General features: G+C 33.2%; 1 protein-coding gene across 4 annotated transcripts in view; it reads right to left on the bottom strand.

Annotated features, from left to right (window-relative positions):
* The window catches only part of LOC148235265 (cytosolic carboxypeptidase 1-like), an 89850-nt gene that overhangs the window by 8881 nt on the left and 56415 nt on the right, over positions 1-24554 (bottom strand). For all 4 annotated transcript variants that reach the window (XM_088186014.1, XM_088186013.1, XM_088186015.1 and 1 more), the window contains exon 20: positions 1819-1906. In XM_088186014.1, the coding sequence (XP_088042140.1) occupies positions 1819-1906 (88 nt within the window). The remainder of the gene's footprint in view (positions 1-1818; positions 1907-24554) is intronic.

Below are 24554 nucleotides of genomic sequence, written 5' to 3'. Positions count from 1 at the left end.
GCGCGCGAAATTATGCGCCCTTTGATTTCACGTTTATGGCCGAACTAGTCCTGATATATGACAAATTTAAAGATGTGAGTGAGGACTTTCTGCTGATGATTCATTGACCGCACAAAACATATTCCCATTTCTCTTATCTTGGAAAAGTGCTCGCTGCTGATCTAACACAAAAACTCACAAAAGAATTCATCACTGAATTTCAGAGGCAAATGGAACGAGTTTCGCCGACACCTAGTACTGAAGAGCACCATGTACGTATGGCAAATCAACTTTACCCGTATTATAAGGGATTACTCAGTTCAACAAGGAAGAGTCCACTTTAAGGACATTTCTTGACTCACATCCATCGTCTCAAGAGTTTGAACAGGAAACTCCAACAAGGCAGCATATCGGACTGGCATCAACTCTTGCCCTCGACGACATGGATTTCATGGATCAGTTGGTGGCTGAAAAAGCTCAGCATGCGACTCTAAATTGGACTCCATCAAGATTTATCCCGGACCTTCATCTTATAAAATTGATGTATTGATCTAGTGGAAAGACTACCACGGGAACTTCCCGTTATTGGCGGCTGAAGCCAGAAAATGGTCAGAAAAGTGAATGGATTTTTTCTACTAGAGGAAACCTCGTAACATCTCAGAGTATAAGGTTTGACCCGTCAACTGTTGAAAAGATCCTCTACATACAACTGAATCACAGTAGAGTCCGTATCACTAAGTAAAACATCGGAATTCCTATTGTTGAAGAATTACCTGTCGGAGAGAGGGATGATAAGGAGAGTGGGCCAGCATTTTTAGCTCCAAGAAGTCGTGCTGATTCTGCATCCAGCGTAGCAAGTAAGGACTCCCGCAACACTATGAATGTGACTCCAAGAAAAGCTCAAGACAGTTACCGAAAACTTAAAAAAAAGTTACAAAGAATTGTGTATGCTCCAGATTCAGACTTAAAAGATGATGTTGCCAGCATTGGTCCTTCAGAGACTATCAGTGTAAGTTACATAGAATCAGAGGCAGATACAGAAACTGATTAAAGACTTATCTTGCTGTGAATGCAGCAATGTATCTTAAAAAGTGATTAAAATAAAGTGAATTTTTTGAAATTTTAATATTTGTGATTTTTAGCTTTAAAGATAAAGTAATGTTTTTATTATTTATTGTTCTGGTTATTTTAATTTATAACTGGTAATTGCAGATAATTTTGTAATATTATTAATTAATTAAAAAATTTTCGAAGCACACGTTTTTGAGATAACTGTTAATGATAATAAAAGGCGGGCTTTCCCAACATTCTGCGTCGTTAAACGAATGAATTCTGTGAATTTCGGTCATAGTAGATACGGCCGATAAACATTTTATTTACAAATGTTTTTCGAATGCGTAAAAGCATATTTTGTTGAGAAGAAGCGTATCATTATCTCACATTTCGAAACAAAATAAAAGCACATAAAGTATAAATGAATCAAGTGCGTTCAAATTTATAAAGAAATATAGTCATTAAGATCTGAGCGTAGCCGAGGGAAAAACGGTCCGTGAAGTATTCGACCCTACGGGGGTTGCGAAAATCTCAGCCGTCAAAGTCACGTATCACTCATCGTGTCGGACAATTACGTCGGTCGTCGGACATTTCCTGCACGCCACACACCCCGGCGACCTTCGCGAGATCTCCTCCTCTCTGATTCCGGGAAATGGCCATCGGCGCTGCGGCCATTTTCTATAATTTTTTGTCCCGTTGCCGTAGTACGATCGGCCGTGGGACCGCCGATGCATAAATCCCGACCGATAATAGTTTTCGCATGGTCGTCTCATGGCGGAGACTTACCTTGGCGTGGTAGATGCCAGGATGAAGAATGGGACTCGGCTTGCTCCAGCGCCTGTTCAGGTCCTCGTTGGTCAGCCCGCATCTGTAACTGTAATTATTAGACATTACTTAATAGTGATCGTGTAGCGATCGAGGCGATAAATCATATCGGGCAGGGTCGTCGAACTGAGAAAATTGTTCGAACGCACTATAACTATAATAATATATGACAAAAATAATTATGATCGATACAGGAAGATGGCAAGAGGAGAGATTCAATTAAACTTCGACAGTCGTTCTACGCTACATGACTATGACATATCGATCCCATTGCCTTTATTTATTCAGAATAACAGTATCGCGGTAAATAAATAATTGTTTTTATGTGCAAAATTGTATTAGCCGTTATTTGCATCGTTGAATATGTTTTCAGTGCAAATATGCATATTAAATACATAAGGAAATAGCGTAGCGCTTTTATTTTTATATGTCTTAATGAATTTAATTTGATAATGATTACATAAACACTCGGAAGAGGTAGCCAGTCGATCGAGTGGATCCTCGTTCCCACATAGCTTGGAAGATGACAGGCGTTTGAAAGGAAGTATCCAACTTAGGGACGTTGACAGGTATGACAGGAAACGATCGTCCGGTGAGTCATCATCGGCAATTGATAAAACTTCAGCAACCTTGATTGATGTAAATACTCACAGTGATGACTTTCCAAATGGCATACCTTGGAGGAATTATTAAATTATTGACAATATCTACATCAAAAATATTTTCTGTTTAAGATTTAAAATAATATATATTTAATAGATCACCAAATAAGGGGAATAATAAATATTAAATAAATACTAAATCATTGCAGTTACATTAAAATCTATAAATATTATTGATATTTAAGACAAACTCAACACGCAACACGTGATACTAATATAAGTTATATATTAGAATTAGAAAATATCTTTCATTAATATGAAATTTTAAATTGAACTCCCTGAGCCAATCTCCTTTGCAAGTCCATAAGTACACGTGCTTAATATTGTCATCACTTTTTAAGCAAGTTTATTGGAATGCATATGTTCATTTGACTCTAACAGTATTACGAATAACCAGACGAATCTATTTAGATATAAGATTTTCTTCTTATTCACAACTCGTTTCGTTGTATACATATATATGTATGATAATATCGAAAAAATATTTTTAAAACTACCATTATTTATAAGTAGTATGCATATCATGTACTGTATGCACAAGCTTTAAACACATACTATGTAAACACCACATAAAACCTTCACAGCATAGTCTGCGAGGAGATGCAACAGCAATACTTTTTATTTTCATTATATTATGCGCGCTCCTTTGATTTCTCGCTATTATGCTTTGCCGCAACATTTTGCTTTTGCCGAGAATCCGCCATTTTATTGTTAGTTAATAACCAATGTCGCGTCTCTTGGCGGACATGCATGCAAATTCTAAAAATTGCCCGTTATTAATAAACGATTAGCAGAACCGTTCTTAAAACGACGCCGTTTACAAAATAATGTCTAAATCGACGGATGCAACAATAACAAAAGGCCTTCGCGCTCAGATGTTAAAGCAGTAATGACTTTCATGATTTTCTTTTTACATTTTTTTCGCATTCTCGCTATTGGCCGCGACTCGCCGTCTGCGGTTTGACGCCTTGAACCCTTTCCGAGCCCTAGGTGACCCTTGCGTCTAGAGCGGAGCCGGCAACCTTGTCGCCAACAAAACCATGTGCGTCATAAAATGTTTTTACTGCCTGAAATGACTGCAGACGTGTTTTACGAAGAGTAAAAAAATTCACTTAGTCATAGAGGTGCCATTTGTCTCCAGTAGCATCTCAAAAAAGAATAAAATTTTTCTCTATAAATCACACTATATCAAACATTTTAATTTACAATAAATATATAGAAGAACGTTGCCGAGCGTTCCCATTGCGACGGCGATTTTATTGCTTTTGACGTGGATTTTTGACTTCTGAGAAGTGTTAATTGTTTTTGCGCCCTCTTATTGACCAAAATTCGGTTTGAATATATGTACTTCGTCCAACACTTTTGTATCAGAAGTGGTTGGAATATACTTTGATAAGATATTACTTTGAACTATTTTCCCGAGGCTCCGTAAAACACACAGCCGGCCCTGTTTATTTGACTCTCATTGAAAAGTACGCGATAACTTAATCTCATTTTCACCAAAAATGAGTAAATATGTTACGACCCAACAAATGCGTATTCCTTAGCGAATTTAATTGCAAAATTAATATAAAAATAATAATCGATAAAAAATGTGCTAATAAAGAATATAATATATGTATATTTTTAGCTTAGTCAGTCACATATACAAAATACTGCGGGAATGCTTATACACTTTACCTAGTCAATGCATGTACTAACTATACATATGTAGTTAAAGTATTCATAAACGTAAAAACAATCACACGTACTATAAAAAAAGTTTTAATTAAAACTGCTAATCAATGTATACATTAACTAGCTACTAGCTAGTGTATGCATTGACGACAATCAACACTTATATAAAATAGTATAGTGGCTCCTAACCTTTTTGAAACACAAATATATGTTTTTACGCGTTTTGGTACGCGATGCACAGTTTGATGATTACTAATTTTACCATTGCAATAGCAGAATAACATTTTAAACGTTATTATTATTTATAAAAAATGTTGGTCTTAATTACGTTCAACACGGATATGAGGAAGGGGAAGGGATTTTTCGGAAACAAAGAAAAGCATATTATATTTTTAAAATAAAGCTCAGCATTAAATATATTTGTACAATTTATAAAAATCTGTCATAATCTATGTACATAATGTTTTTACGGTAAAATTTTTATCATATTATAAAAAAATATAGTAATATAAATTAAATGATTAAAGTATGTTTTTCATTCGCGTATATTTTTTGTAAAGTATCTAGAGAAAAATATGTTATTATTTGAAGTATTTATATGGTATGCATAATCACTATTGGTAATGAAATAACTTTAAAGTATTATACATAAAACTACAAATTAATGTTAAAAATTAAATATAGCACTGCATTGTCCAGTGTTATTTTACATATCCATACGAACTTTTCAACAGATTTCACGTGAAACAATTAGAGTAAAAGCTCGCCTTTATACACAATCATAATTGAAACATAAAACGCCTTCTCGGAAAAGCGCCGTTAATGTTTTCCCCATACGCGATAAACAATTAACCAGGTAACGATCAGAACTTTTCCTTTGTTCGGTATGAAACCGATTAAAAAAATACCGCTACACTACCGTGGCACGTATCAATCGCAAATCATAGTTTTAAAAATTTAGACGCAATCCAAACATCTACGCGATACGCTAGTTAGTTGCAACTGCCAATTTCGCACCGGCAATGACACGAAATTACACCGGAGAAGAGAAGAGCGGAGAAGAAGAGAGGCTGGGTACTTATCGGCGAGGGAAGATTCCTCGGATCGTTCTCTGCGACCGGTTCCGAGAAGTATTTAACTCTGCGAATAACGACGAAGAGCAGCAGCATAACATAAAAATAAAATAAAAAAGCACCCTGGCAACAAAAGTATTTCAAGGTCGAAAAGTTCTCGCCGAAAGCTCGCCGGTGAGCTTTTTTATACCCTTTGCCATATATAGCATAACAATACACCAAGGAATGATATACGATACGTTTCGGCAACACCTTTGTTTCATTTTTAGTCTGAACAACTTGGCTTGTTCTTTCATAACTTAAAAATAAATAAAAAAAGGGGAACGTTACATTATATAAATTTAATCGAATATGTTAACCGTAAAATTAAAGTAACGATCGGACTGCGGTTCAATAAACCACAATATGCAAATAGATTGAACCGGTTCGTGATGAAGAGCATCGGAGAATTTTTATCAATGCGTGTTTTATTTGTTACGTGACAATGGCTTTGCTTGGCGATTTGTTCTAGCGTTTCTAGAGTGCTTTTAAGGATATAAATCTGATGAATCTCGATTCGCAATAACCGAACGGTTAATTCAAGAGCAGCGTCTAGGCCTTTCTTGGTCGACTACAGTTAAAAATGGTTCATTGACACTTCTTGCAGGTCGTTGCGATGACCGGCAGCTGGGACTCGACACTGCGCTCTATATATTTTTATTATGCACTACTATGTATTGTATACATAGAGTAAAGAATGTTATATATTATATGATATTCTTTACTCTATGATTGTATATTATTGCAAATGCTTTTACATAAAACATCATAATATTATGATTGATGTACAAATTAAACTAATGAGTTGTAAGCAAAATATAATTAGATCTAGCTAAACAGCGATGGTAATTTGCCGAGGCGTTTTAGCAAGTGACCGTTTATTTCTGGTCAAGAACATAATTAAGAAGACTAATGATGAAACGGACGGGACTCACAATAATCAGTGATTGAAATTATACAGTCTAACAATTAGTAAAAAGAAACAATATTTGATAAGATATTGCACTCTAGTTTTATGAAACATCAAGTCAAATTTTTCAATCCCTTCATATCCTTCTTTTTTTAATCTATAATGCTGGAAACTGCTTGCATTATATTTGTTTATCTATAGGAAATGAATCTAGTGTATTCGGCCGATTGATTTATTAACTGTGATGGTTTTTGTCGATGAGCGTTAATATTGTGTCTCTAAACCATATTTTAAATTTCAATATAAATAAGATCAAGAGTTACTTGTGAAAAAAATCGGCGAAAATTCTGTAATATGTGTTACAGATATTACAAAACAATTACCCATATATTATATTAATATAAAATATGCACAATTTAAAATACATATGTATTAGTAAAACATTTATTGCATTTCTCTGTGTGGCTATTTTATTATTTTATTCTTTTTCGGCTTTCGTTATTTTCGCGTGCGCATTGTAAAGGGTTTTTATCACTGAACCATCAGAGATTCATATTAACTTCAAGTCATTCAAAATAAAGCGATAAAAATAAGATATAAGACAATTTCATAATAGATTATTAAAACCATCAGTTGCTATACCAATAAATACTTTATTTTTTATTATAATAGCATAGTATGTAAGGTCTCAGATTAGTAAAACAGAGGCCGCGGGTTCGAGCCACATCAGCAGATTCGAATTTTTATTTATAAAAATGCGTTAGTATCAAAAACTGGCCACAACTGCAAAGTGACATCTATTTATTATAAATTATATTACACTTTCTAATTTATAAAATATTATATAGACCCCCAATTCCCAGACTTTGTCTATTGGTTAACAGATACATACTTTTTTTACATACATTATGTATGATTGACTGATTCGGTTGGTACAGATTTATCCCGTTGTAACTCATTGGGCTTACGCCTGTCAGGATACAATGCATGATTGAAAATAAATATAAAAGAGATATGTCCTACTTAGCACTAGATCAGTTTTGCATCGTCTTCGGTCGTGTAACAACCCCTAGTATTTAAAGATAATAATAAACGTGTTGGATGAATTAAAAAAGGAAGTAGTGCAATACAGTAACTAAAAATATACGTTAATATAAAGTGAAGGTGTGGCGAACATTTGAGCGTGTTTATCTTTGTTCAACAATTTTGTTGATTTATCCACTAAACTCTAGAGGTTAATTCTTGAACGTTCATAAGAGAACTCGCAGATTTTTATTCAACATTGCCCAATAAACGTCCATAAAACATTCACTCTTCCCTATTTAGTTAGATCCATGCATAATCATAATGGTAAAAACATGTAAAGAACAAATAAAAACATCTCTGATGAGTTTTTTTTGCTATAAAACCCGAAGATCTTTATAGGTATATAATAAATAAAATAACATTGAAAATATTAAAAAAAATATATTTAAAAAACAGCAACTAATTTTGCATCAACCCACTGTTTCAAAACGTTTATACTTGAGTATAAATCAGAAATATGTATTTTAGTTAAATATTTTATAAAAAATATTGAATTTATGAGAGTGTAGCGCAAAATAATCGCCGATACCCTTAGTTATATTTATTTTTTAGATTAAATTAAGACCATCGTGGCCTAACAGGTTACTCCAATGCGCCACGATGGTCGAAAACCAATTTTAAATTTACAAAACAAAAAAACGTATATATACATAAATAGAACAATACTTAAAAATAATAAACATAACAAAATTTATAAAATATCAAAATTAAATGATACAAACTGGATCAGCTCCTCGTAGCTAACATTAAACAGGGCAATATATAAAGCCAGCGTATTAAGGAGCCGGATGGCAACAGCTATAGGCGAGTCGGCAAGTGCGGACGTCCTAGCCCTAACGGCCATCAAAAGAGGACGCGATCGTGATTCTCGAAAATGTTCCGGAGCCCAAAACTGGAATTCCTCGAGAATTGTCGACAGCATCTTTTAGTAATTTGAAAAAATGCTTAGCGACATACAACTTTCTGCGAGAACTCAGCGAATCGTATCTCAACGCTCCTAAAAGAAAGGCGCTGGGATATATGTACGGATAATAACCAAATGTCTTTTTGTAAAGGTATCTTAAATACCTTTTTTGAATTTTTTCCACTAAAAGGGAATATTTGGCTATTCGGAGATTCCAAATTATAGATCCTGATTCAAGAATGCTATGAACTAACTGACGGATCGTCAAAGTGAAAGGCATTCCTCATAACAAAGCCGAGCATCTTGGAAGATTTATCACAGACGTCGTGTATGTGTAGAGAGAACCTCCATTTGCTCTCGAAAGTGATTCCGAGATCTTTAATGGAAGTTTCTTTAGTCAAAATGTTACCACCGAGATGGTAGAAATAAGCTGATGGCGAACGGGATCGAGAAAATGACACAGTATGGCACTTTCCGACACTAAAGGGCAGACGGTTAACGGAAGCCCATCTCCACAGAGAGTCTAAATCACTTTGTAGAGAGAAGGAGTCCGCAACAGATCGAATGCATTTATATAATTTTAAATCATCTGCGTACAGAAGAAAACTTGAATTTTTAATTGCTGTATTTATGTCATTAATAAATAACACAAAAATCAGAGGGCCCAGATTGGATCCTTGAGGAGCCCCCGAAGGGGTAAAATATTCTTTCGACAATCGGGTTTCGGCTTTCGACAATATAAATTACACGATAATATTTTTAAATTATTATATGTAGTTATTTGTCTGTATAATATATGTATAAGTAACATAAAACTAGTAAAAAATGCAAATTTTAATTAATAATAATATCGTTTACGTTAGAATATTTATTCAGTAGTATTATACCTATTAAATTATCGGTTAGGGCAGCTTTTAACTTTTTTAAAGCTCTAAGCTCTTAAAAAGTTATTACTTATTACACTACTCATAACGTCTACTATGTTATTTTTAAATATAATATAACATAAAGTTAAAAATGCTCAACTTTTCAGATTATATTGTGTAACATACTGCCATAGATTAGTCATCACTACATTTTTAAAACGAACTATGAATTAGGTTATTTTGTAACAATTAGTGTTAGAAATTTATTTAAATAACAAATAATTTCAGATCCATAAGATTTGCAGCGTACATCTAAATATTGATTGTATCTGAATACAATTAATTTATTTATGGTATGCAAATTTGATATTGTGTAATAATTCAACATACATAGGTACATACACTACGTGGATATATCACGATAGGAATTTAACGCCCGTCGTGCTTCGTTTCGCGATAAATATACAAGGGCCGGCTTGAGATTAATCCACGTGAAGTCTGGGATGATATTTTGACAATGGCCGTTTTGAGTTATGAACAATAGGCGTTTCCTCGCGATCACAGCACGACTCTTCGATGTGCGAAAATTAACACAGTCATCGAGAGCGATGATCGGATTTTTTTAAGACCAAAGTAAAAACTATCAGAAAAGCGACAGTGATCGTCAACAGGTATTTGGCTAGGCTAACAGGAAAAAGTAAGAGTTTTGATAAGGTAAATTATGTATAATATTATAAAAAAACATCGATTTTATAATCGAATTTTTTGAGAGTCATTGAACTTAGTTAACGAAAGAATTTGCATTTATGAATAATACAGCGTAATATTATTTAATGCTTAAATGTGTGAAAATTTATTTTATATACGTTCACACGTTATTCATGAAATACTGCACAGTTATATCGTGAGCTAGGTTCTAACCCCAAGTATGTCATTATTAGTATTATAACAAATATTATATCATTAGCATAAACCAATGAACAATAATCACAGTAGCTGTAATGATAGAGAAAGTATATTGGAATAATAAATACTTAGGTGACGATATATGGTGAAATAATTCTTAGCATTTATTTTCAATTTTTATCGCATAATTTCCAGTTCTTTAAAGGCGTGTCAAATTGTTAAATTGTTTCATAATTTTTGCGGTGGCAATGCCAAACCAAACTCAAACGTGAAATGCATAAATAACTATCAAAAATACTTAATTTTTTTGTATGATATTATTTAATTTATAGCTTGGAAATACCGTTATTTATTCTTCCAAAGTACATATTCATTTGCAGTGCTATTCATTCCCATAATTATAGTATTAAGATTGGCGCAGTAGAATAAAATATGAATCGATGCTCTAAAACGATCAAGTCGTGCAGCTGAATTAATTTTTTATTGTATTTTATGATATTGCTCCGGAAATATGTGCTAAAACGTATAGTTAAACAAATGGATTTGGCTAAGTAGATTTTTATTGATGTTACATTTATTTTTTATATATTTGACGTAACTGTATTTATTTAATCTTTATCGTTTCGACAGCTCATCAGCGGCACTTATAATTTCACGTTTTCCACACACCATAAAAGTCAATGGGAAACTACTGCATCATAACTATATATAAAATAATAAAGCAAATAATCCAAATATACATAAATAAAGCCTTAAAGAATATAACTTTAGGTTCTTTAATTATAATAGGTGGATTATAAAATAATAATAAATTATAAATCAATTATGCGCGTCAAAATTAGATACCCACCAAAAATGGTAGTTTGACATCATAACATAAAAATGACTGATTTGTTTTAGTAAAAGAGAATGCGAAACAATATGAAGTTAATACGATTATTATTTTTATTTAGTTAATATCTGTAGAGTACGCTCGGGATAAGGCTTCCGGTTTGTTATTGTGTGCGTGAACTGTGTGGCTCAAAACAATTTCGCTCAGAATATTTAATTTTTTTATTTTAAAAGAAAATATATGTTTTTTTAACATACATACATCTGAGCTAGGTTGGAAATTTCAACGGACAATTAAAAATATATTATATAATCGAAGAAACCAGACATTGGTGTCATTAATTAAATATTTGCAAAATTCAAAATCTTTCACTAGTCAAAAAAATAATGAAGTCTTTAGCTATTCTTTAAAAGCAAAAAGATATAAAATGGGGAAAGAAATTATTCGCAGATTGTTTAATGGCTCGACGACTCTATTAAATCATTAGAGTCCATTGAATAAATTTAAAAAAATATCATTGGCGCAACGATAAGAATAATAACTTTTTTAAGCCTTACAGAGAATAGTGTAAAAAAACCAACAACGTACGGATTAATAGAAAAATAATTAAAATATTTTAATCCACGGGTAAGAGAACGAATAACTTAGTGTATATTTGAAGCTTTGATATCAATTAACCCAGATATGCCCAAGAAATTTTATTCTCTAAAAATTTCATTTATAAATAAAAAAACAGTTGCACGAGTTTAGTGACATACCCACGGGACAGTGGGCATATCTGGGTTTTAAACCAATATCAACACAAACTTATTTAAAATAAATCACTAGAAAAGATCGAACTTCTATGCCACACTGCACTTTAATGACGAATACCAGCGTTGACGAATCAGCGACTGTCCTTAAAAGAGAAAGCGAGACAACAAAGTACACGCTACATCGCTTCTCCCTCTCATATACATGTACACGCACACAATAACAAACCGGTATCCTTATCCCGAGCGTACTCTATCTATCTATATAAATAAAATAGTTGGTTCTGTTTATGTGTTTCTACATTGCCCATTATAAAACGTTTTATACAAACAAACCCTCGAGGAAAATCACTACATAATAACACCTAAGAGCGACAGACTATCGAATGACAAACAATAATTTCCGTAATCTAAACTTTTTAGATATATATTTCTACTAGCGAAAATATAATTTAACTGATAGGCGCTAATATGTTGCTCTAAAATGTCTATGAAACTCAGAGAGTCGCAAAACGTGCATTTGCGTTCAAACCCAAACCTAACCTAATAGTTTTAGAACTTTTATTAGGCTAAGGTCAAAATACAAACTAAGCCAACTCATCTCTCAGGGGGAAATAAGCGGAAGAATAAGTAAAGACAGGCATCTAACATACTGCTCCATACTTTGTCTGCATTTCGATATTACACTGTTTTAAAAATATGATAGCTATCCTTACCGATACTACTATGGACTTCTTATATAAGAGGGCTGATCAAAGTATATATTTAAATCGAATTTTGGTCAATAGGAGAGCGCAAAAATAATTATCATTTCTCAGAAGGCAAAAATTCCCGTCAAAAGCAATAAAATCGTGTCGGCGCCATCGCAGTGGAACGCAAGAAGTGCACTTTGCTGAAAATATGTAATAGGAAATGTGAGGTTTATTGTTCAATAATTTGTTTAAAAAGCTGTTGCTCCCTAACCTAATCAACCGCTATCTTATTACGCGTTCCTACCCATGATGCTTCACAGAGATAAAATTTACAATAAAAATTTGAATACACACACGTAATTAACGTCCGAAATGGTATCTCACAAATATCTTTTTCCATCACTTTTCTCACGCCACCCCACCATTGTTGCAAGGGCAATCAAAATCGTAGCGCTCACAATGAGCTTGATATCAATTTCTCACCGCTGAACCGTTAAACCATGTGAAGCAGCAGAAGAAGAAGCTCATCCGCGGATAGATTGCGCAATTGCGCACACAATACGCTCGCGAATAAATTTCCTATTACGCGGAACTACTTAGTACTCTTAAACTAACTGTAAAAGCAAACTGCCTTTCAACTGAGTCCCGATGATGGCCGAATGTGTTGTTGTTGTCGTCGTTGGCTTTCTCACAAAACACCGAGATCGTAACGAATGAGTTGTTTAGCGTCGGATAATGGGTATGTAACGAGCGTAGGCGCCGGCTGAAAAGTCGTTTGCATCTAGAATGGTACCGTTGATATTGTTGAAGATTCAACTTTTGCGCTGGTAGTAAAGTGTTAAATTTGGATAGCTATCTAGCGTATAGTATAATTAAAAGATTAAGATGAAGAAATAGCAAATAAATTGGCGTGGACATTATTGCTTTTATATAACCGTCACCGATCCTGAGTGAAATATTTCAAATATGGACAATGGAACCATATTTGAAGACGCTGCTAACTAACGTATCGTCGTATAGAATGCGAATCGCTAATACATTATTGAAATCATTCTAATCCATTAATTAAAACTTTATAAAAACTATAAACATTAAATAACATTATATAACTTAAAAAAATTTTGCTAGTTAATGATTGAAACGCGGGTATTTTTTGCCCTCAAAAATATATTTTCGGGAATTTTATTAATGTTAACAGAAAACCTCCATACTCCCAAGTAGGGTTCGTAATAGAATATTAGAATTATTCTCCCAATTTTCAACTATACGAATATTCGTAAAAAATCGTTTATACTATCGCAAATTAAATATGAAAAAATCTTAGAATGAAACAATTTGTATATTTGAGCAACACAGGTAGGCGTTTTTCTCTCTCAATATACCGCTCTAAAATCAATGATATGTTATGCGCCTTTATTTTGTTTCGAAATGCAGGACAATGAGATGCCCCTTCTCAATAAAAAAATTCTTTCGAAAAACATTTGGAATAGAATATTTGTAGCGGTTTTCACTTTGACCGAATTCGTAGAATTCGTTCGTTGAATGGAACAAAATGTTAGAATTTATTAAACGCTTATCTCAAAAATATGTGCGTCGCAAATGTTAGTGAAGCTATGTAAGTATTTGTATTTGTTGTTTAAAGACGCAAAGATTATATTTCGATCAGTACAATAATTCTATCGCAGATAATTTATTTTTAGTTATTTAATTTATATAAAAATCTGCGCAAAACAAACGGTAATACGAATCCGATTTATTAAGATAAAATCGAGTATTTTTAACGGTTTGCTGTGTCTCTGCAATGTATGTGCTGGCTAAATTTCCAACGTTCTTTGAAAGTCACACTTTATTTAGTAAAGGAAGACCTGTCTAGAATATATCCGCCGAGACGGTAAGAATATTCCGCCGGCCTAAACGATCTTGAAAATTAAATTGTGTGACATTTCTTTACACTGAAAGGCAATCGGTTATAGCAATCCCACTTCCATGAAGTATTGAAATTCTTCTGCAGGTCGAGGGAATCAGAAATCGATTGCACTTTCTTGAAAATTTTCAAGTCATCTGCATATAACAAAAATTTGAATGATGTCATTAATGAACAAAAGAAACAGCAATGGACCCAAGATGGATCTTTGAAGTACTCCATATCTTATATCATTCTGAAAATGAGTTTTCATACTTAACAAATTGATATCTATTGATAAAGTAATTTGAGGACAGGTTTATCAGACCTACAGAAAACCCGATATTCGATCATTTTTTCACAAGTAAATTATGATTAACACTATCGAATGCCTTTTCAAAATCACTTGTACACAAGAGTCCAATGATCTTGAAACAGAGTTAGAAAAAAACACAAGATCAGCGGTTCGAGATTGATGGAAACCATGTTGCTGTTTGAGAAAGCATACACCTGCAATGATTAACATGTATTTATGCAATATAATTTTAAATAATTTTGCAGGTGCTGAAAGCAACGCTGTTGGCCTGTAATTGTCAATGTGAGACTTGACATACTTTTTATGATTCGGGGTGATTTTAGAGCATTTCCACAACTCTTCAAAAACAAGAGGATCTCAAAATAAAATTAAATATTTTCAAAATATCAGTATTGCATCCTTTCAGATCTGGTTATGAAGAAAAAATGGACTTTAGCATGCTAAATCCGTATTTCATATCAACCAAACTAAAGGTTTTGGTTGATAACAAAGATAACACTGTGCCTCGTCGTAATTAGAATATCTGGCAAACCTATCGGTAATCTTCTCAGAACCTTCAAAATTTATGTTGTTCCAACTAGGGATTCTGTGTCGAGACAACCCGGGAATTTATTCCCGAGAATTCAAAGATTTTTTGCTGTCTCGAGTCCCGGGAATTTAAAAATTAATAACCCGGGACTCGAGACTTTCCGAAGTGCAATTTTACAAAAATATGTAAAGAGTGAATTTTATGTCGAGCTTAATTTATGTCTCGATATGAAGACAAGGTGGAATTCCTTATTACCCATGATCTGGAGATTTTGAAAGTTACGAAATTGCATTAGAAAATCATTAATTGATCTTGGCATCGGCCCAATTTGGAATGAATCGAACATTCACGTATTGGAAAATATTTGTGAAGTACTCACTCCTATAAAACTGGCAGTTGAAGCTCTAAGTCGTCGAGATGCCACTTTATTAACTTCCGAAATTATTGTTAATTTCCTTTTAAAAAAAATATTTGAAATCAACACAACTCTGTCGCACGAACCACCAAAATATTTCAACGACTAGAAAAAAAAAATTCAACTTTAAAAAGGAGTTTCAGAAATTAGATTAAACTATCAAATGAACTCCAAATCTAGAGCTTTTATTCAAATCATTGCTTACAATTAAGCCAACATCTACAGAAAGCGAGAGAGTTTTTTCTACATCTGGAATATTTGCCACAAAAACCAGGAACAGGCTATGTGATCATCATTAAACGCCTTGGTGTTTTTAAAAACATATTTTTCCTTACAAAAGTAAAGGTTTTAACTTAATATTGATATAAATATTTCGATTAAAAAAATTGTAATAAATTAAATTTAAATAAATATCAAATAAAGTGTTTTTAAATTGTTTCAATAAATTTTCACCTATCGTACCTATAACACAAATAATATAAGTTAATAATAATAAATTAATTAAAGTTAATAATAATAAGTTAATTTAAGTTAATAATAATAAATTAATTTTTTAACATAATTTTTTTTCATGATTATACGAAAAATAATCAAAGTCTCGAGTCCCGGGAATTCCCGGGACTTTAAAAATTTGGGTCTCGAGTCCGGGAATCGAAAAAACCCGAGACTTCAGAATCCCTAGTTCCAACGTATGGATGACAGCAAGGGGTGGTCATCTCGTTTTGAGTTAACAAATTTCCAGAATTTTCTTGGATCTAAGATTAACGATTTTTCAGTCCGTAATATAGTTCTGATGGCAATGGCAATCCATGAACTTTGAGCGCAATATCATAATGCAGTCGTGCATAATCAAAAAATTTTTTGAAAACCATGAATATTGTTGATAACTTTATTTTATGTAGCGTATCAATTTATTTTATTTTATATAGTGTATCGTATAGAACACGTAAGACCAATAAATTGTTAAATTGATACGCGCATCCTCGACACAGATTAATTAAGGTATCTCACTATTTGCCAAGATTGTTAATATATGTCGGTGTTTAGATTTTCTGCTGATTCCAAGCATCACCGTGTCCTTACTTTTCCAGTTTAAGCAACTGAATAAAGAAAAGCAATTCTGACTTACAAATCCCATATTTTTCTGCCCATCACTTCCGATGTGCAATAGGTCTAGTTTTTGTCTGAATTAAAAGGAAACGAAGCGCACGAATGCTTCGTCGTCGTTAGTTAATCGGTGAAGGAAAGACTGTTTTTTTGTTTGAATCGAAGACGTTGACTAAGCGCATTTTACGCAGTTCACGAGAGAATCGACTGAGAAGATTCCGCGCAGCCGCACAAAAAGATCGTGTCTCGATCCTGGATACGAATCTTGTCATCCGAAGCGTCACGATCGTACCGGAGAATGTAAAATGTTCGTCCATCGCCAATTCGTGATGCTGCCGATTTTGATCTGCTTGCTCTTGTTGTTGTTGTTTTCCATCTATCACCTCGAGGTCATTGCCACCGTGTGGATCAGTCTTTACTTCAATATAAATATAAATGTATAATGTTTAATAATAAAAATTGATATACATATATATATATAATATGATATCCAAATACAATATTAATTTATTGAAGAATAGTACATATTTTAAAGAATTATTTAAATAAATAAATTTAAATGGAATACGAAAAGCATCTTACAAAACAATTTTCAGTAAAAGGATTTTAACCATACGTTAAAAAAAATAATCAAAAAGTTGAACTAAACGCAAAACTAGCAATGTCTGTCTTCTACTGTAAAATAATATTTATTTACATAATAAAATCAGAAATATTTATATAATTCTCAATAAAAATGATCCACGTTTCGCATAAACGTAAACGTATGATTTTTCCTTAACTGCCGTCATTAAGTGATTGGTAAATTGCAAATAATTGCACATGCGCACTGAATTGCTGCAGAAGCATCAGCAGATATACAAATAATAAATTATAGGGAATAAAAGGCACAAAGCAGAAAGAAGAAAGACGATGGCCTGTCATCCATACAATGCCAAGGCAGGCTTTCGAACTCATCGTCGCCAATTTGTAAACCCGACTTTGTTGCTCGTTTACCTAATAATAATAACCACGCACACCGTCCAATTAGTTGCGAACCGTTTTCGTCTCCATTCATTGAGGCGAGCGTGAGAACCGGCTGCAGTTGTTAATCTTAAATATAACGTTAATGAAAAATAGAAGAATCGCAAGGAAGCTAACCTTCACGCGGTCGAGCGTTGCGTAATCGATGCTTTCCTGAGTAATCCACAAAGAAAACCCTGATGCGTGTAGAACCGATTTTATTAACAATTAAAAGAAAAGGTTGGCAAAATAATAGTTTAAAATGATGAAAAAACTTATGCTTTACTTTACATATTATAAAATATTGAAATTCAAAAATAACATACAGACATTAAATGCACACTACTGGTCCATTACCATTTCTATTGTTTATAATTGGTAAAGTTATACAATAAAAAAAATAATGCTAAATTATCCGTAAGTATAGTCAAAATTTAAAGAAAAATACATAAAGACGTTGAAGAAGACAACCCCAGTTCATCTATCGATAAAAGTATGGATGTTGTTATATTATGACATTTTATTTAAATAATATAATTACAATATCAATAAATCCATTTTGTGTCCAAATTTAAGTAATATATTATTTTTGCTTAATATTGTGAGGACCACATTATGATATTCTGGAAGTAAAGGGTAAAGACATTTTTGCATGTCTAATCGACCCTTCGCTGACGCGCAGATAGGAACAGCGAAACAAAAAGTTTACGATCACTATTTTAATTAAATCGTCATAATTAAAATATTTCCATATATAGTCGACTCCTCATCTACTAATCAAACGCGACCACGAATTAGGGGAGTTCGGAAACCAGAGAAATAAAATTTTACGCCTTCCTGGATTAAAGTAAATAAGCAAGTCTCAAACCGACAATCTCACGCAAAAAAGGAAACGACATCACGGATTTTAATACGTCACGGATTATTTCGTAATAAAATCTGGGATGAATAATATTACGCCTTATAAGGGAGACGATAGCGTGGGAAAAGATAAAATCCGGAAAATAAATATCACATCTGCACGAGGATCAAAAACTGTAGAAAGCAGGACGATATTACACAATATTATCGATGGAAATGCACTTAATAAGGGGTTGGAGTTTTCATACAAAATCACTCTCGTCATCCGAGACAGGAGCAAGCGGCTTCCATCCTACGCTAGCAAAAACTTCCGAGACACCTACCTGAAAATTCCGCCTTGTCGCAGAACCCCTTGAGATCATACAGTACAGCAAAAGATGAACCAAGACCGACCCTTTTCGAACGCGAGCAGAACAGCTGATAATTTGTTCTTCCAGCACAACCCGAGAACGATTTTGAAATAATAAATATAAATAATATAAGATCTATAACGGACATATGGAGTCGCGATATTTGTAAATAAATAAAAAATACGCGCGCATAAACACCTAGAAACAGTTGCGATGAAAGTTCAACATAAAAATAGTGATTGTCGCAGGGCTTAGCTCACCAGAATGTGAATATCTTTAATGATCTCGATGCGGCGTTTGCCTTTGGGGATTCAATTATTTTAACTGGAAATCTCAATGCCAGACACGTGCATTGGAATTGTTCCAGTGTGAATCGATCCGGGACGACGCTTAAAACGGATACGGTTTTGCACTTTCCAAGATCACCAACTGCACGACGCCATCAATTTTAAATATTCGTTAGTTAAGAGTAATGTTTAGATCTCAGATATGCAATGCATAAAAGCTCTGTCTTCGGAACACATTTCTGTGTTTTTTTTTACATAGGAGGGTGAAGCTGAGGTTATCCATAAAATTGTGTTTAATTATAACAATGCTGATTGGAAGGGTTTCAGGAGTATTGTCAAGTCCCGTATACTGTATAGTGGATAGGCGACAAAACTATGCCCCATCAGACACTAAAACTATCGACGATGATATTAATTATTTAACAATCGTAACTGAACAAGCTCAAATATCATTAGTACCGATGCGTAAAAAAATAATAATTATATTGAATTTACTCCATCGATTAATAAATTAATTAAAATAAAAAAACAATGGCAAAAACTAAATCGCTTAAAAATAAATATTATAGCTAACACAGATCAGGATAAGGTGGAGATGTTAGCTGACACTTTTCTATATACTAAAATATTTAAACAATCTAAAACTGAAAACATGGTAAATAGATCAATAAGAAAAATAGAAGCATCCGCGGTAGATAAGGATTTAATTCGCAAAATTGCTCACGGGAAATTTTAAATATAATTAAAAACTTGCAAAATAAAAAAAGTCCTGGAATAGATAGATTAGATGACACGTTGATTAAACACCTTTCTGAAATTTGGATTCATTACTTAACAAACATCTTTAACGCCTGCCGATTTTTTAAATATTTCTCAATCGCTAAAATTCACCTGATAAGGAATCTACAAATCCGATTAGTTATCGCCCCAATAGATTATAGCCATGCTTTAGTAAAATATTTGAAAAAATAATCCTTATGCGTTTAAAATAATCTTTTGAGGAAGAAAATTATCAACGAACAGTTTAGTTTCCACGAAAATCACTCAACAATACATCAACTTAATGCCTCCTCAACACTCTCTCGAAGTTGCCCGAGGTTGGGCTAGGGCGGAGAGTGTAGTGGGATACTTCGGTCGACTTGGCCAGCTTCGAGCGACTTCCGAATCGTGTCAGAGAACGAAATGACTCACCATACTACTCTTTCAAGCGCGAGCGGTGAGTTACGTTCTCCCGCGTGTTGAGTGACGAGAGTGAGTGAGAGATAAGAGCAAAAACGGATTTTTAATGTTGAATATAGTAAAGCTTTCGACATGGGTATGGCATGGCGGTTTGATTCATAAATTATACAAAAACAAAACCCCTGATTATTTACTATGCTTAATACGCTCATACCTGAAAATTAGAAGCTATGTTGTTTCACTAAATAATGAACACTCGATCCCGCGTAAAATTCCAGCTGGAGTTACTCAAGGAAATTTGCTTGGGCCGTTCCTCTTTATCTTGTATACGAACGTACTAGGTACGCTGACGATACAGCTATTTTAACTAGTGCTAATGGTTCTAAACCAATCGCAAATAAATTACAGAAATATTTCAAAATCTTAAATAAAATTAAAATCAACCGAATTAAAACAGAAGCAATTATTTTCATAAAACGTATTCAAGCTTTTCCACCACCTTTCGTAAACAAAGAGGGTAATAATGTCAAATGGAAAACAAGCATTAAATACCTGGGCTAACACCTGACTTCGAAACTAAAAATTAATAAACATATTTTGGAGCTTGCCGCCATTGCGGCTCTTAAACCGATATTTAATAGAAAAGGCGTGCTAAAGATTATAATATAAATAAAATTTTATTATTAATAATATATTAATTTTAATAATAATAAACAATTAATGAACATTTGTCATTTTCGTACCAGAAAATATTAAAAATATATCTCGCGAAATCACAATAACCCACGGTAACTACGATAAAAATAACTTTATATTTAATCTTTTAAGAAGCAGTTTTGTACAGTATATAAAAAAATATCTTGAAAACATTTGAATCACAAATTTACGACGCGGGTGATCCATGATTTATTATTGCATTCGATTCGCATAACAGTCTTCAACGGCAACAGACAGCACCTACTGTTGCTAAGATGGAACATTGCCTTTGAAGTGTTTGATGCGCTTTGAAGGGAGGAATATAGTCCGAGCCGATCGAAGACAGCAGAATAGGTTCATGCGCAAGTGCATGTTCGCATCTATCTGAAACAGCCTTGTACGCTCATAATGTAATGGTGTATTAATATACGAGCGGGCATTATGATTGTTCCCTTCGTACGTGGTATGCCAGCTACGAACATACAAACATACACAGCTTGGTTATTTCATAAGTTATTTGTGCGTCAGCTCCCGCTTGGACGCGTGAACAAAATGCAATATTATTTTATGGTAATACACAAAGGAGATGCGAGCACCTCGAGGGCTCGGAGAAGACGAGTGCGTTCGAGGTGGTAGCAATTAATGCTCGAAATGGAAGTCATCAATTAGTCGACGTAAAAATCTCGGATCAATAGACGACGTTGAATGCATGTCTGATGCCGCTTATAATGGGATAATAAATTCTAAATTTGCACGGACGTACTATGTGATTTTTTTGTCTGGGATGTTTGCGGGAAGAACGTGTGTAGTTTATGTGTTTAGGCTTTAATTGATGAGACACACGATGATCACACAGATACAGAAACACTTGCTATAACATATTATATTGTTCGCTTCGCTTGTAATTTTTTTTATTTATATGTACGTGTGACTTCTCAATAATCTGACTTATCCATAATAACGCATGGTAATGATATTATTGTATTTTATAAAAACTGTATGAATAATACCGATCTGACATCAACTGACAGCGGAATGGCAAAACTGACTAACCTTAAAACCATTAATAAAATATTTATTATTCCACTCGCTTCAGTGCATTTCACACAGATCTGTAGACCAGCCGGTAGAGCTTTAAAATACCTGACTTAAAGCAAGGTGCAGATGGTACGTGATAATATATTAACTAAAACTAAATGTATCACAATAATGTTTTAAGTCTGTTAAAAATCACACCCTCAATTTGTTGTAATTGGCCGTTGCAGCTGAAAGTAGGGGGAGGAGGGAGGGAAATCTCCCCAGTTTGGCCAAGTGTTCAAGCCGCCTTTCCAGAAACATCATCAATAACTATAACTAGAGCTCTCCAGCTTGGACTCGTTGAGTTTGTACAAACTCGAAACCAGGAGGAATCGCCGATTCATGAAAGTTAAAAGAAACAACTGCTTCTCTCTTCACGTCAAAACTGGTTACGTGGATAAATTTCTGCTTATGTCTTAATTATATTGATTTGAAATAGTTCTCGCAACTGGTTAAAATGAAAAATTCCGAATCTAGATAATCATGGAAAAACATAAGAAATAATAACATCAAATGTCGTAATAATAGTATAAACTTTTCCTATGACTTCAGATTCTATTGTGTAAAGAGAAAATGTTTCATCTTTATATTTGATGCGAAAGTATTTGTGACTCATAAGAAAGTAAGATTTATTTTATATTCTACTAAATGTATCCTGATTATTTGTTCTAGACATACTATTTTTTTGTAGTGGAAAATATTAAAAAAACAATGTTTACATTGTAAATATATTAAGACTACTTTATTTTATATTATTTTCTAGGATCGATTTACATGTCCACAGCGACTGTTGATTGAACAAATACATTTTAAAAGATTTAATTAAAATTTTATTAAGAAAACTCAAATTTTAACGGTCGTTCATGTGCAATAAGTGTAAACTTCAATGAAGCAAAAGTACGGGAATCAAAATATTGAATGACACCATGTTGATAATTAGTCGTGGCAGTGAAAAGTGGGCGAGCACTATGCCTACTTCAGGCTGGCGAACTGAACACCCAAAACCTATAGTTCAACCCGCTTTTGAGACTAGATCCTTTGAATGCACACATGTGAACGCGACTTAAGTTATTGCATAATTATCAATTATAAACTAAATAACAATGTATTGTATCAAAATAAGCATCCCTGACAATTTTCTGTTGAAAAATTGAAGGTTTGTGATTTAAAAAGCTATAATATGAATTACCTACACATCATTTATAATATACATATGTAAAAAAGTACTCATGGTACACAAGATAAAATTGTTTTTTTTTTCAGGAAATATTATTTAAACTCATTTAAACAATTATTTTTTTGGTACATTTTTTGCAAACTATTCATATATACATATGTATATTAATAATAAAAAATTGTAATATGTAAAAAAATAATACATATTTTAAGTTATTGTTTAATAATAAAACAAATACTGTAAATTTTGATGCACCTATAAATGGTTGAGTGGCACGCAAATTGATAGTGGAATTTAAATATACATTTACTGAACCGATAGATAAAGCATTATTATAAACTATAAATAAATTAATTAGGTAATTCTTCTCTTAAACGTATTAATTAAGGAACATTTGAAGAGCACCGAGAGAGACAAAACATTATAAAAATAAGGCGATGGTATATTTTAATGCGCTCCTGTGAATAATAATGTAGTATAAATTAGATAATTTAATTTAACTCTTACCATTTCTTTATAAACACCTTTAATATAACAAGTAGCTGTGACGGATAAAAAAATAATTTAGAAAGCTATAAACGACAAAGGTTTAGCTTACCAAAACATTAGAAAAATTGCATTTCAGAACAGCTAAGAATTGCACAATAGCCACGCAGACTTTTTGAAGCCATCGATTATCCAATTAACACAACATAAAAACCCTTTAAAACCATAAAAATCGGTCAGCCATATGATCTTATACGAAATTTCAGGCTTCTAGCTAAGACGGCGTGTAAGTAGTTAGCCAACATGTAGCATTACTAGCTTATCAATTGCTTAACCGGACCTTTGTTCCCAGTAAAATTGCCTTTCACGTATATTAAATAAATATTTTGAAGACTCCGGCATTTTTCATTGTTATTCGAAATTATGATTTAGATTGAATTCTTACAATCCATTTGTATTAGGAGCTTTAAATCTGTTTTTTTTTTTACAAAAATAAAAGATTTAAAGTATGCACATAGTTTTTGAAAATGATGGAGCTTATTATTATTTAAAGCTATTATACAATCGGTATAATCGAAAACATATCATATAATAACCAACCTTAAAGGTATGTTACATAAAGGGAAATTACACGTGTTATTTGTTACTAGTCATATGCTTAGAAAATTAACTATTCCCTCCTCCTTCTAGATAAGAAGTCACATATGTTTGTTTAAACCTGGATCAAGATAAAAAATATGATAAATGCATCTATGTACATATGTATGTTCACGTGCACATAATAAGTATAGGTTCCGTCCGCTGAGGAAATTTTCCCGCAGTGAACCGCGAGACAGATAATCTCAGTCCGATTGATTTACGTCCCTCTTCGGAATGTCAGCCCCTTTATGCGCCTTGGACCTTCGGAGGCTAG

The sequence above is a fragment of the Plectrocnemia conspersa genome, unplaced genomic scaffold (assembly GCF_051122295.1).
Source record: "Plectrocnemia conspersa isolate PC_06_02 unplaced genomic scaffold, ASM5112229v1 ptg000005l, whole genome shotgun sequence".
Classification (NCBI taxonomy): domain Eukaryota; kingdom Metazoa; phylum Arthropoda; class Insecta; order Trichoptera; family Polycentropodidae; genus Plectrocnemia; species Plectrocnemia conspersa.
This window is presented reverse-complemented; position numbering and strand designations above follow the sequence as displayed.